The following is a 14,913-nucleotide window of genomic DNA, read 5'->3' as shown; positions in this document are numbered from 1 at the left end:
CATCTAAAAATTTCCAGAGCTGTTTCTCCAACTAGAGGGGGGTCAGCTGGTTGATGAAAATAAAAAAGAAAAAGCTCAGACTAGATGAAAAGAACTTTCATTTGAAGCAACGTAGTATGGCTGTAGAATGCACTGCCGGGTGATGTTGTGATGGCTGATTCTTTTAATGCCTTTTTATTACATACAGGGGAAATGTTTTAACCCCAAATGTCTGCCATCCTAAATACACCCCAATTAACTAATTAATTTAGGGTTCTAAAAATATGTGGCTTCTAAAGTAAAAGATGCCTTATAGTAGGCTGACCCTCAGGAATTTATATATTTTGGGATGTACCCATTGATGAATTAAAAATGGGTAAACTGTGCTTAAGGTAACTGCAACTGGGCAAACTAAATTTTATTACATTTGGTGGCTACACCATTACAACAGCCTTTTATTTACATCTCATATGGACATGTGATATCCCTAACACAAAATGTCTTGATAGAAAATGTGGATTGTCGGTTCTGCTTTATTTCATCTGCACAAAGATAAACTGTGCTAGTTATATAAGGTTAAAGGAATACACCTTAAGCGTTATCGGCTCCCTCTGACTGTAATGGGTGCTCCAGTGTACCAAAAGACAGCCCACTGCAACTGACAGATACAGCTTTTCAAGGACAAAACTGTAAAACATCTCAGAGGGAACAATAAGCTACACAGGAATATTGTAAAAAATAGCAGTGCATTATTAGTGAGGCTACACAATTTCTATGGGTGTCTATCTTTCAGAGTTCATTCAGAAAGACTCGTTTATGTAATCTAAAAAAAAAAAAAAAAAAAAAATGTACCGTTTCGTAAAATACAGTATAAGGATATCAAAAGTTTCATGAACTATATAAAACATTCTGCCTTTAGCCTTGTGTTTGAATATGGTTCTGGAACTCCATAGTGATTTGGATACAAAGTCACCATGGAGAAGTGTATTTACTCAAGAATGAGTATAGATCCAATATACTATACACTACTGCCCACTATATATATTACAAAATAACCAACTGATTTCAAGTTTGAAAGGTAAAAATAAAACATCAGACAAGCATCACTGCTAATGCACTGGTTGTACCTTTATTGTTAGATTTTTTTTTTTATCACTAACAAGTTTTCAGTGGTCAAGTTCACCATACACAGAGTTAAATATATTTGCATTGCACATCTAGGCTATGCAGCAAATAAATCAGAATTAGTACAAATACATGAAATATTTACATTATGTATACTCGAGATACCACACCTGATTATATTTACAAAATAAAAAATGAAAATGATAAAATTAGCATTTCTTTTCACAATATATCAGCAGTTCTTAGTTACATTTTGAGAATTAATATGGTTTTTCACTTTTCTCCACTATTGAAGTCTTACGTGTTTTTAATCCGTGGTGTCTCAATTCTCTGACACGAGACTTAATTCAGTTAGCAATCTAGGTGATTATAAAGACTTATGTTATTTAAGTCAATCTGTGAGTACATAGTTTAATCTATTAACTTCTATAACCAAAGTAATATATTTTATCAGTTAAATTAGGTTACAGAAATAGCCCATATATTAAAAAAAATCACTGCTTGCTTGGTGTAACAGGGATTTCTGTAAACATTTTAAAACATTTTGCCACAAACAAAAATATTCAACTCTTGCAAGACTTCTTTTTTTGGGAGTGTTACCATCTGAATATCACTTTGGTCCACTGTAAAGCATTGCAAGACGCAAAAAGCATATTTAGTCTTCGGATATGTAAACATAACTTATTTAATGACTTCAGGATGCCAGAGGTGTGCATTTAACTGTCAAAGCAAAAATGTTATCAAGCTTAAAATAATTGCAAAATCCTACAGGAACATCTGAACAAAACTATAGTTTATAACTTAAATCAACATAATATAGGTAAAATGTTTCCTTCGCTTTAATTATATTTTCTCTAATGCAATATTTAAAAATGTCAAGAATGTTAATAGCATCTTCCCTGCTGGAATGAGAATGGTTTGCTAAAAACATCTAAAATATTAAAAAGGCCTCAAAATAAATATAAAATAGCTGCTCTACAAAGAGCTAGTAAAACAGTTATGGCATTGACACTGCTGAAGATGTGCCAAAACAAAAAAAAAAGTTTTAGAGGAAAATTCATTTTAGCACATGAGAAAATTAACATTTCTCTAAGCTTAACGTTCAACTTAAATTACATGTGTTTCAATTCTGAACCTACAAATACTGTAAGGCCCGAAAGCGAGCATGACTAGCAGTGTCTACCTGCCTTTGACAACTGTCTCTATGTACTTCTTGGAGCTGATAACTCAGTATCACTTGCTATTAAAAAAAATAGCTGAAAAATAACATCAACATGCAGAATTAATGTTTATACTATAGATATAGATAGATGTATTATGATTATTTAAAAACATGTAGTTGTACACTCTTTAAAAGCCCCAAAACAAAAATGTAGTTAATCGTGCCAACAAATTCTGTAAACAAGAAAGCACTGATATGGTTACATTCCAGATGTAAACAGCTCGATAGTGCTTTTCAGTAATTGAAAACACCAAACTCACACCCTATAAGTTGTAAAATACATTCAAGTCAAACATTTAAAGGCAATAAAGAATGGGATCTGGCAACATACAGTGACTACAAATCATGGGCTTCATGAAGGCTGAGGCACCCCAGATTAGGGATTGTGCTGAATCCAGATATTACTTCAGTGTATATAGCAGGATCTAAGCTATTTTTGGGCTGGGCTAAATATTAAGGAACTGTTAATTCAAATTCGTATTTTTTTTCAGAAATTTTAAAGAAAATGAATACAATTGCAAATACACTTGAGTTGATTTTTTTAAAAAATTTTTTGAATAGTTATGTTAAAAAAAAAAATCCGGAAAATTTGCACGATAAAACGTGCTGCTGCTTTTCTAGATAAGTAAATAGGGATTGTATTTAAATATTTCAAGCAACTTTTTTTTTTACAAAACAATTGAAAAAAGGTAAAAAAAAAAAAGTGTGACATGTCACAATCTTTATTATTTCCTTGAATTAAAAAAAAAAGAAAAATCTGCCTTAGGGGAATTTATTCATCTCTGTAAAAACAGAGGGATAACACACACACACAACAGGCTTTGCCATGTAAAAAAACAGTGTTTTGTTTCATAGCATAATAAAAATGCCCTTTAGTTTTTAGCCAAAAGAAATCAGTCATGTGACTTGAAAGGTCTGGCCAACTGAATATAATTCTTTTTCACATGATGCAACCTTTTGCTATTTATGAAATTTGGTGGATTTGGTGAATCAGTACAATAAAAAGTAACATTGCTAGATTCAGAGAAAAGATTCCCATGTCCTGGGTCTAAACAATAGAAATGCACACTCACTGGCCCCCTGTACTTTTATTTTAATGTCTATTAGCAGCAGATATAATTTAATAAGGGGATGCAAGGGATAGTGAGGATTTATATAGTACATTTTAATTCACGCCCATTACAGTTTTAAACTACTTATCAATTTATAACAAAGTAGCAAAAGGTTTGTATGAAATATATATATATATATATATATATATATATATATATATATATATATATATATATAATATTATTATTATTATTATTATTATTATTAATTTTTCCCCATTTTAATAGTTGTGACAAGTGTTCAGTTTGATATGTTTTAGCATTATCACCTTACAGGATGCCTGTATGTTTAAAGGTGATACAATGTCAACTCTGCTGGAGGTGTATATGGGGGCCTACAGTGTTTCTCTTCTTTGGGGTTCCAGAAAAAATGTATTCTGTACCAATCAACCAGTTCCCATTACTTTAAATTAGTGGTTTAGGAGATTTATGAGAAAGTGTTAGTGTTACACAGATTTTTGAACTTGTGAAGAAGTTGTGTATCAATAAGAATTCAAATAACATGCAAATGACGTAAAATCTGCAGTGTATTTTGTGCAGCTTGTAAACTTTCCATATTTTCCCAAATGCCTGTATATCAATTACCAATAAAATCAATAAGACTGTTGACACATTCAGCTTTTAGGGATTGTAGAACACAACTTTTTTTTGTGTACAGTGGCACCCTAATTTTACATCCCCTGATCTTACATTAAATTAGTTATGCACCAAATGTGATAAAGTAAATATTGTAAAAATAAATAAATATATATATATATATATATATATATATATATTCATATATATATATATATATATATATATATATATATATATATATATATATATATATATATATATATATACTTGGATTAGTTAGAGAACTATCCTCTGTTAGATGTAGCATATACATTTGCAGCCAAATAAGAATAAAAATTACAGTACAGCGAAAAAAGTAAAACATACTTAAAACAGAATGTGTTCGCTTTGAAACAAACTAGAAAGAAAAATCCTTTGTTCTTATTAAATAAATTATACATTTAAGCACAGCATAATATAGAATGTGTGTCATATTTGCGGTTACATCCACTAATTAGAAGATGGTCTTTACCGGTCAGTAGTTCTATAAAAGTGAATTAGAATTAAATAAAGTGAAAAAAAGTTCCCAAAGTTATTGCAATATACAGAAAAAGGATAGGAGTAGTGACTGGTATTTCTGGCCATTGCCTCATGCTCAGTGAGTTGGTTGGCCCACGGCATGAAAGCGCCAGAGCAGCATCTCAAAGCTGGTTGGCTGTGAGTCCTGGATTGGACATAATTCAGCTGCTTTATGCACTGCAATAACTTTGAGGTGATAGTGTGCCCAGTTTGTTTGGCAACTGTCTTTGATTAGTTGTCAAGGTTAGTTCATAAATACAAACATATGTGGAACCAGATTTGACAACTAGAGACAGTAAGATGCAAAAGGGGCAGATTTATCAAAAATCTTCTGCATGTTTTCTATCAAATTTTGCGCACAAAACCAATAACGTGTTACTTTAGAGTGACAAATATTTTTATTCTGACATTAATTTGAATGGATCTGAGCTGCTGAATGTTTAGGTGAAAAACTGTTCTCTAGTAGATGTGTAGGAAAATGGCTTAAATAGAGAAATTATTTTATTTTTTGCATAAAAGCAAATTTGTAAAATTTGCACTGATAAATCTGCCCTCAAGTATATCTCATTATACATTACTACAGAATCAGTCACACATTAATAGGATGTTTGAAAAAAAAAAAAAAAAAACCCTACTATATGTTACATTCATAATTTAAAGTTTTTATAAAAGTAATAAAAATTAAGTACGTTTAGCGTATGTTTTAAACAGTAGCAATTATTATGTAATTGTACTGTGGCTGAACAGGGATGGGACAGCAGCATGATGCCAATAAAAGTTCAATTAGGGGATTAGGTAGAGGCCCTGGCCTAGCCACTCGCCAGTAATATACAATTTGAAAAAGAATGACGCCAATACCATGTCTGCTACAAATGGAGGGTTCCCAATCTTTATTCCATGGTGCTCATGACACTTCACAGTGATCAAACGTTTCGGGACCACATGGCCCTTCCTCAGTGACTCAGGAACCCCCCATTTGTAGCAGACAAGGTATTGGTAGCAACATGATGCCACCTGCTACAAACATAATAAGGTTGATAATGTCCATTAATTCTCTATTTTACGCTGACATGCATTCTTTACCTTTAAAGGAACATGTCATAAAGACTTTATATGTATTTTATAGGTGAACTGCACTAAGCTTCAGGGTTGCACGTATAACAAAAAATTGTGTGAGATTTTACATTACTGCTAAACTCTTGTGCATTTTTATTTAGATAAGAGCCGAATATCTCGGGCTTAGAGCAATGTGCAACTTCAAAGTAGCATTCATATTTACAGTAGCATTTTAGCAGCTTTTAGCTGAATTGCAGGTGACCCTGGCAGCAAATAAGCCAATGCTGTACCACAGAACCAAATACAATTTTCCTGTAAAATCTCTAATACTTGCAGATTCTAAATAAAATGAGTCTGAATTTTCAGAAGTACCCATTACCTGGGTTATTTGTTCTGATGCCCTTCCTTTGCAGTGCACACAAAAACATGCACACAAATCAATGTGAATTTAAGTAAACAGTACATGAAAACATATGGGAATGCACACCCAGTCTGAAGAGTTCCAATGAACACTACAATGCATGTTGAAATATGATGTGTTCTATGCCATAGATATTGAAGTATATGGCTGCCACACATAGCCACAAATCTCAGCAAGAGCAGGAAAGTTCAGAGAGATGCAAAGAGTAAAACACACATCTTAGTGTAATGCCCTAAATTCTCAAATCTCAGCCTACTGTTGGAAATATCAGCCTTGGTATTGTCACAGTGCAGGCCTAGGCATGACAAGTGCCATGGCTGGAGAATAGACTACACTCCACTTGAGGTGATAGCAGCATATCTAGGGAAACTGTAGTTAAAGAGCTGACTTACTGTAAGGAGAGTAAGTGTTTTCAGTTAAATTAGACATACAACCACAAGTTAGAAAAAAAAAACAAGAACAAAGCATTTCTGACAGATGCATAACACTATGGACACTAGAAACAGCTGGAAAAAAGAGAGCATATGTCCAGAAGCCAAGAAGATTCTCAATATTGTTCTCTCTGCCCTTTCTTACATATATTTGTCCACATGCTGCAAAGTGGAGAATCTTTTCGCGCAGAAGGAAAGAGGAGCTAGGGTCAAGCCACAGGTTTACAGACAAGAAACTCTCAATTATCACAACGTTGGGAAAGACAAGTCATCTCAGTACTTCAAGGAAAGAGAACGACGTCTTGCCAGCTTAGACCTGCAGAAACACAAAGTAAATTATAAAGATCCCAAAAGATACATTTTAAAACTTCTTCTGTATTTTGTATCACACAACAGAAAACTTCTAAAAGGGATTCTATGACAAGAAAACATGTTTTTTCAAAATACATCAGTTAATAGTGCTGCTCCAGCACAATTCTGCTCTGCTCTGTGTGCTGACAGGCAAAGGAACAGCCGGTCAGCAAACACACAGAACAGATTTCAGCGCAAAGACATCTACTTTGGAATTTAAATGAGAATCTGATCAAAGTGCTCTGACTAGCTAATTCTGTTCCTGTCAACACACACATTAAGTTAGTGGAAAGCACCTGGTCAACTTTTTTCCACTGGTCGACATACTAGCAGAGGAACCAACCTGTGTGCCATAAGCCTAAGAGCTGGAATACTTAGATGTAAACATATGTATGAACAGTGAGTGGTGAAGCTAAAGAATAAATTACCTTTAAAATACGTGCAGAACAAAAACTTGGTCATTATTTCCAGCATTGGAGCCAGAAAGTTGTGGTTCAAATTGTTATACATCTCCCAAGGTAGTAGTGTTACAGGCAAGCTTCTAATGGCCAGTACATTACATGTTTAATAAGTTAATACCACCAAAAGCCCCTCAGCCCACTTATGGCTAATGGCACACAGTTCCTTTGACCATCCCGGGCAGTATGTCAGCACTTCAGCTAATACTGAATGTAAAGAGCCCCACTGATTACTGGTGATGTGCACTCTCTGAACTAATTTTCAGTAATAAAACATAAAAAAATAATCACTTAAAGGAGAACTAAACCAGTGACCCACTCCAAGCTCCGTCGCCGCAACATGTATTATTGCCAACCCTGAAAAAATACTGCATGAAGCACTATGCTTATACAGGGCTATAATGCCCCATATAAAAAAGTGGAAAGCTATACACTGCTGTAACACCCTCTGTTTGGTGGCAAAATGCTGCCAAAAACTCATTGGTCAACAAATAATTGAACAACAAATTACCTGCATGTTTTTCAAGATTTATTTCTATGGGGAAAAAAATCTCAAAGCATACAGTCATTTTTCTCTGACTGGAAAAGATTGTTTTGCATTGATTGTATGGAAGTTTTGGAAAGTCTCCACATTAACCTGTGAGATCCAGCTCGTTGTGCACTTACCTTATTGTGCCAGCAAGCAGAGGATTAAAGGCATACAACCAGTCATTCATATCTTTATCATTTATGGCCTGCAAGAGGATCCCACGATACATTGTGCATACAGCAAATATGTTTGGGCTCTGACACAAAAATAAAACAGAAAGAAAAATGTAATAGGAAATACATTCTTACCTTTACGCAATCACATATAGTAGTAACCCCTTACTGCTACTAAAGTACTAGCTATGCAGACTTTTTTTTAACTAACTCTGGGGCATACGCATCTAGAAACTTCCCTTTCTAGACTATATACTCAGTCCCTAATAACAGTTTCACATTTCAGTAGGAGGGGTATGTAAGGGAATAGATTATTCTCCACATAATATACAAAATGATGACAATGTCATGTGACAGAAATATCATGACATACTAATTACAGGTATAGGATCCCTTATCCGGAAACCAGATATCTAATAACCTCCGAATTACGGAATGGCTCCCATATCCATTTTATCCAAATAGTCCAAATTTTTAAAAATGATTTCCTTTTTCTCTGTAATAATAAAACAGTATCTTGTACTTGATCTCAACTAAGATATAATTAATAATAATTGGAAGCAAAACCAGCCTATTGGGTTTATTTAATGTTTAAATGAATTTCTAGTAGACTTAAGGCATGAAGACCCAAATTACGGAAAGATCTGTTATCCGGAAAACCCCAGGTCCCGAGCATACTGGATAACAGGTCCCATACCTGTATAAACAATGATGCCATATATAAAGATATATTTTACAAGTTATTCCACTGTAAATATTTATTAGATAGACTGTGACCCGCTTACTTCCTACAGCACCACTAAATATGGAACTGAGAATTCAATTGTTCATGGAGTGCTTCTGGCTCTATACTGTTTAGTGATGAACTAAAGAGGAGGGCTTAGTGGGGCCAGCATTTTTTCTTGACCACCGCTTACTTTCTACATCTCAACTTAATACGAGAATTAGGGATGCGCCAAATACACTATTTTGGATTCGGCAGAACCCCCGAATCCTTCGCAAAAGATTCAGCTGAATACCGAACCGAATTGGCATATGCAAATTAGGGGTGGGAAGGGGAAAACATTTTTTACTTCCTTGTGTTGTGACAAAAAATCACGCGTTTCCCCCCCACCCAGTTGCATATGCAAATTAGGATTAGGTTCGGCCGGGCAGAAGGATTCGACCCGAATCCTGCTGAAAAAGGCCGAATCCCGAAATGAATCTTGGATTCATAGCATCCCTAATGAGAATGAATAAAGACTTCACAAACCTTAACCATGGCTTCCTGATCTTCACTGCACTCCACCTGTGCAGTGGATAAGTTAATGAGGCCTCTCTCTACTGGGTCCTTGTCACTGTTGTAGATGAAGGCATATGGACGACGTACGACAACAAAATGCTTAACCCAGGAATGAGATAGAGGTTCTTTGAAGTTCAAGTAACCTTTTTTTGAGACCACAGATCTAGGAATAAATTGGTCATTAAGAGTAATAAGTGAGATTTTTATATGTAAACCTAATTAAATGACAATATTTCCTTTAATCTTAAACTGTAAATTGTGAGTAATATTTTTTTTTAGATGGGGTTGTATGTTTTAAAATGTTGTAAATACTTTAGGATAGGTATACATGATATAAACCATTTGTTGTTGTTAAAGACCCCAACCAGTAATAATATCTCACACATGGAATGAAAAACATCCGAGATGTTCCACAGTGACCTTAAGGGCATAATGAAATATTATTATTCTATTCTATACGATAACTGATAAAGTAAACAAACTCCACCTACTCAAGAAAAAATAGTCAATTATTGCTACTCCGCTTATATTAGAATCTGCACAGATATGTTTTGGCTGTCTCTACCCTCCCTAAACCTGATGAAAGGAGGCTTATGTCAACTGAAAATGTTCCTTTGCATAGTTAACAAAAAAGAGGTCAGATAAATAAATTCAGTTAATCAGACATATGTCTACAGATTTTGAGTTAGTTTTTACCCTGGACGAATCTCTTCAATATCTGGTACAAGATTCAGAAACTCATTCTTTCCTGCCCGAGCCAAAAATGACCTTTCCACCACTGGTGCCAAATGGAACTGTTCAAATTCTGTGCAAGGGCTGGAGGCATGTGAATTTGCTTCAGGGGTCCTGCAATAAAAATACTTAGAAGCATATACAAATAAATACTTGTATGTGTTGATCACTAATCTTCCACTTACTTCTGATCCACAGAGCTGCATCTAGAATCTGCTAGTGATGGGCAAGTTGATGAAGGAGTGAGAGTAGCACTACTAAAGCTGGAGACAGAGGGATCCCTTCCAATTGGCGAGATATCGGACAACTGTGAAATTTGGAACAATTTTTTTTAAATGTAATGTTTATTGTTGATTTCGTTTTATTCAGGTCTCTGACACATTCAGATATTTAAGAACAGCATACTTTGATTAAAAAGGTGATTGGTGAGGGGAAAACATAAAGAAGTGCAGAAAATGATAGGCTGCTCAGCTAAAATGATATCAAACACCTGTAACCTGTAATGTTATAATTAGAAGGTGCTTTTGTGAAGCCCCCGCACAGTCCCATTTGTTGAAAAAAAGATGTGTGCTGAAGAGGTTACAATTTGACAAAGAACACATTGACTGGCCTATACAGAAATGGCGCAACATTAAGTGGACTGATGAAAACAAGATTGTTCAAATGAAAGCAAAATCTTTAAACATTTTTCAGTTTATACAGTGAATGTTTGAGTTTGTAAAGAAGAATGCAGACACTGCTATTTAATATTCCCTTTTCTTCAATTCTGTAAAGGAATAACAAAAAGACATTGATAAATGTGTCTTCATGATTTGATTTGGAATAGAATGTGCAGTGTTCCCAATGCATTTGCATGTGTGGAAATGATTTTGAGCTTTAGTCATTTTTTTTGGTAACTTTTATTTGTTTTTTTTTTGTTGTTTTTTTTAGCAGGCCCGGAACTAGAAGTAGGCACCTGCCTAGGGCTCGATCACAATTTTTTTTTTGTTCTGTTTTAATTGTATCCACTACTTGGCCATTAATAACGGTATGTTAAGACAGAGCCACCCACCCCAAACATCTTTGTGTGTTTCCTTTTTGCTTTCCCCCACACTCCTCTTGCTGGCTTGTACCTCATTGAAGTTAAGATCCAACTTTTCAGAAAGGCACATGTGCAGTATATGCGTTCTGCGGTCATTACAAGTTTTATATGGCTTCACTGAATCTGATGCTGGCACAGGTTTATGGGTGCAATCATGAAAAGGGGCCATCTAAATGTTTTATTTGGCTGCACTGGATACTGGCAAGGGTTCAGGAGGGAAAACAAGATGGGGGCTGGTAAAATATTTTATATGGCTTTACTGATGCTGGAACCTGGCACAGGTTTAGGGGGGGCAATCAAGAAGGGGGGTGGAAAAATATTTTATTTAGCTTTACTGGATGCTGGCACAGGTTCAGGGGGCAATTGGGAAAATATGCTGATTTTATTTGTTTAGCTGCTGGCACAGTTGCACAGGGGCAATAGGAATTTTTTTTTAGTTTACTTTTTTTTATATAAAGTTCAAGTTACATTCATTAATGTATTGCAAGATTTATTGAAAAATTTTAATGTTAAAATGGCAAGGTGGGAAATGGTAATGAGGAACTACTGGGGAAGAGGCACCAACTGAAGCACTTGCCTAGGGTGCCAAAATAAAAGTCCATGAGAGTCCAAGGAAGTTCTCACCCTTAGTGATATTCACAGCATTATTATAATAATAGTTATATTAAGGCACAAATGTTGTGAATATCACTAAGGGTGAGAACTTCAAATGTTTAATATACTACACTATACAAATCTTCTGTTATTCCCCTTCCTCAAAATACTTGTTATTTTGAGGAATACAGTGAACCTCGTTCTTTGTAGGGTGCCAAAATACCTTGGCCCAGGCCTGTTTTTCAGGCATATAAAAAGAAAAAACAGTCACAAGTATGTCACATTGGCATTTAGAATTGCAAATTACAGTTCAGTTTTAATATTAACATTGTTTAGAGCATTAAGTCATGATAAGCAATTGAGGCCTGACTGTAATTACACATCTTAATTATATTACATTACTTAAGTCACTTTTTTAAAAACACTGCTATTATTCCGAACACAACTGTACATGGGTACTGGCCCCTCTGTAATATCTATACTTCTAGCAAATTACGGTCTGTTTCTAGAGACCAGATATACGGCAAAGACAGAGGGACAGATTGGGGGTGGGGAAGGGAAGAATACTTGGTGTCCTATGGTTATGCACTGTTTTGACATGCACTGGAGTTAATCCTGTCTCCCATTTTGTTTTTCATGGTTGTGTTAAATTGAAAATTTTTTAATTCCAACTACAGGTCTCCAAGGCTTTAAATGGACAATTAAAAAAAAAAATCTCTTTATACTATTGTTACACAGTATCTGAAAGGTATTTTCCTGTACAAAGGGCATTTCAACCAGAAAAAAAGTTAGGGTACAATGTCCCTGTAATAGCATATGACATTTACCCAAAACAAATGACAAGGAAAAAACAAGACCTTTTGAGCTAACAATATTTTTGATTTACCAAAGGATAAAAATGCCACAAGGGAAGATGTAAGAAAATACTTCAAAACCTTATACATGCTGATATTTACAGGCAAATATAGAATGTGATGTTGTCCAAAGCAAACATACTGTATGCAAACATGTTTACATATGCAGGTTAGGGTTAAACCTCTAACTATAGGCTCAACTTTACACAAGGCTTTCTGCAAAATAGTTATTGCTACAAAAAAATAATCATTTGTAAAGTTTCATTGTAGAGATGCCTTTTGTTAAAATGCTCATCTCCATTCTAATCCACTAATGCCCCATAGCTAGATGGTACTTATGCCTGAATACTGCCTAAACATCTCTGTAGATACCACAGACTATTGTAAGTGTCCAATATTTATTCTGTTTATAGTATGAATATATATGTATATAACTAAATAAAATTCCGATTCAGGTATTGCAGGTGGCAGAAACAACAAAAACAACTTTACGACAAAAAATATTTCTTCAGTATTTTTCACACCATCCAAATAAATGGATCCAAACCAAAATCATGCCATTGCCCTCAAACTGGACCGTTTCCTGTTGACAACAATTGTTTTGTGTTGTGAAATAATGCAGGTTCCCTAAATTGTAGCTTTTGTTCTGTACCAAAATCCCAGTAAAACTGCACATAAAAAAGGATTATTTTCCTTCTGCATCTGAGCTGGAGGTATAAGAACTGGATATAATTGATCTAACATCGTCAGTTACCATGAGGAAAACAGTTGCCGAGTGCTGTAGATGGCTACAATGTTCACACTATTGTGTTTTAAATAGTCATTAAAAGCAAATAAAAAAAATAAATGTTCCTGAGCCTGCAGTTTTTTTGGTTACACTCCTTACACTCAATTTGCTCTCACAACTAGCATGCTATTTACAATACAGCTGTCTAAATATTTTGGTGATAAGATTCAATTGGCTCTCAACATAAGTACAAAATTAAAATAATGGAATAAAATTTTGCAGGTGAAAAACCTATTTTTACAAGTCAGTGATTTTGCAGTGGAATCTGTAGCAGCACATGAATTGCTTGCAGTGGGAGTAGTGTCCAGGCATGATATTGCATATAATAGTTTGGATTGATGTGTTACATCTAGGAAAGTCAAGCACTCATTACTAATACAGAAAAGAATCCAACATACCTTACAGTCACTGATACTGTTACACACCTGGGTTAGCTCTCGGTTAAAGGTGTGAGTCAGAAGTCGCAAACACTAAAAAGTATATCATAAAATACAGATTTAGTTTTAGATAAAATCTATGACAGTGATGTTCATTAATATTAACTGATTACCTTGGTTGCTAGCTCCTTCTCACGGTCCACAAGACTCTCAACATCAGTGGAATCATATCCACTGCTCTCACTAGGTGTGATGGCACTTTCAAAGGTTGTCGTGGATATTTGTGACGAAATACTGGTCGATGTGCTAAGGTTGCCACTGCTCAAGCTTGGAGAGAGAGATTCGCTTAGGGACTTAGGGATACTGTCTCCTAGTTTGTCTCTGAGTAAAAGCAGGTGCCTCGTTTTCTCAACCTGAAATACAAAAATGTTGTTTAATGTTCCAATCAAGCAAATGTAAAAGCTAGGACAGGATTCATTCTGCTTTAAATCGATACTGACACGTTCCTATAAAAATCATACGAACGTGTCAGTATCAAGTAAATGCTGCACCTGTAATCGTTCTCCTCAAAGCCCCCCGCAAAGTCGTCCCCGCAAGCCTGCGTTCACCTGACCCTCTGACAATGCTAAATCTTTGAACCGTTTCAGTGAGGCTGAGCTGTGGGCGGCGCAATCCTTCCATAAGCCAATTATGAATGAATACAGAAATTCAGCCTATGATCGCTTTGCCCCCAGCCCAGCATCACTGAAGCAACAAGGAAGATCGGTTAGTGGTGTCAGCAGGTCTGCTGCACACATTTACTTGCTACTGAAACGTTCCTATGATTTTTATAGGAACGTGTCAGTATCGCTTTAAAGGAGAATGAAAGCTACAGAGGAATTTTATTGCCAATAAATTAGCTGCAATAGTGCAAGCTAGAATGCTATTTTTATTCTGTAGAATGTTTTACCATAAATGAGTGAAAAGCTCTAGAAGCTCTCTGTTTGTTTAGAATAGCAGCTGCAGTATTAGCTTGGTATGATATCACTTCTTGCCTGAGTTTCTCCCTGCTCACTTATAGCTCTGGGCTCAGATTACAGCAGTGAAGGGAGGGGGGGAGGAGGAGTAAACTGAGCATGCTCACGCCGGGGAAAGGAGGTTTAAGCTGAAGGCAGGAAGTCTCATACAGAAACCCATGTGTACACAATAGAAGGAAAGAAATGCAGTTTCTTT

At 35.3% G+C, this 14,913-nt stretch overlaps 1 protein-coding gene across 9 annotated transcripts in view; it reads right to left on the bottom strand.

Annotated features, from left to right (window-relative positions):
- Window positions 1-14,913, bottom strand: part of kif1b.S (kinesin family member 1B S homeolog) — a 213,858-nt gene that overhangs the window by 40,767 nt on the left and 158,178 nt on the right. For 7 of the 9 annotated variants that reach the window (XM_041571244.1, XM_018227630.2, XM_041571247.1 and 4 more), the window contains 7 exons: window positions 13,875-14,114; window positions 13,723-13,794; window positions 10,194-10,315; window positions 9,973-10,122; window positions 9,247-9,439; window positions 7,959-8,077; window positions 1,083-6,799 (listed from right to left, as the gene is read on the bottom strand). In XM_041571244.1, the coding sequence (XP_041427178.1) occupies window positions 6,757-6,799; window positions 7,959-8,077; window positions 9,247-9,439; window positions 9,973-10,122; window positions 10,194-10,315; window positions 13,723-13,794; window positions 13,875-14,114 (939 nt within the window). In that variant the 3' untranslated portion in view covers window positions 1,083-6,756. Of the gene's footprint in view, window positions 1-1,082; window positions 6,800-7,958; window positions 8,078-9,246; window positions 9,440-9,972; window positions 10,123-10,193; window positions 10,316-13,722; window positions 13,795-13,874; window positions 14,115-14,913 lie in introns of those variants that run through there. The other 2 variants (XM_041571245.1, XM_041571248.1) reach the window with 2 other exon arrangements.

Source organism: Xenopus laevis, chromosome 7S (assembly GCF_017654675.1).
Source record: "Xenopus laevis strain J_2021 chromosome 7S, Xenopus_laevis_v10.1, whole genome shotgun sequence".
In the NCBI taxonomy this organism is placed as follows: domain Eukaryota; kingdom Metazoa; phylum Chordata; class Amphibia; order Anura; family Pipidae; genus Xenopus; species Xenopus laevis.
This window is presented reverse-complemented; position numbering and strand designations above follow the sequence as displayed.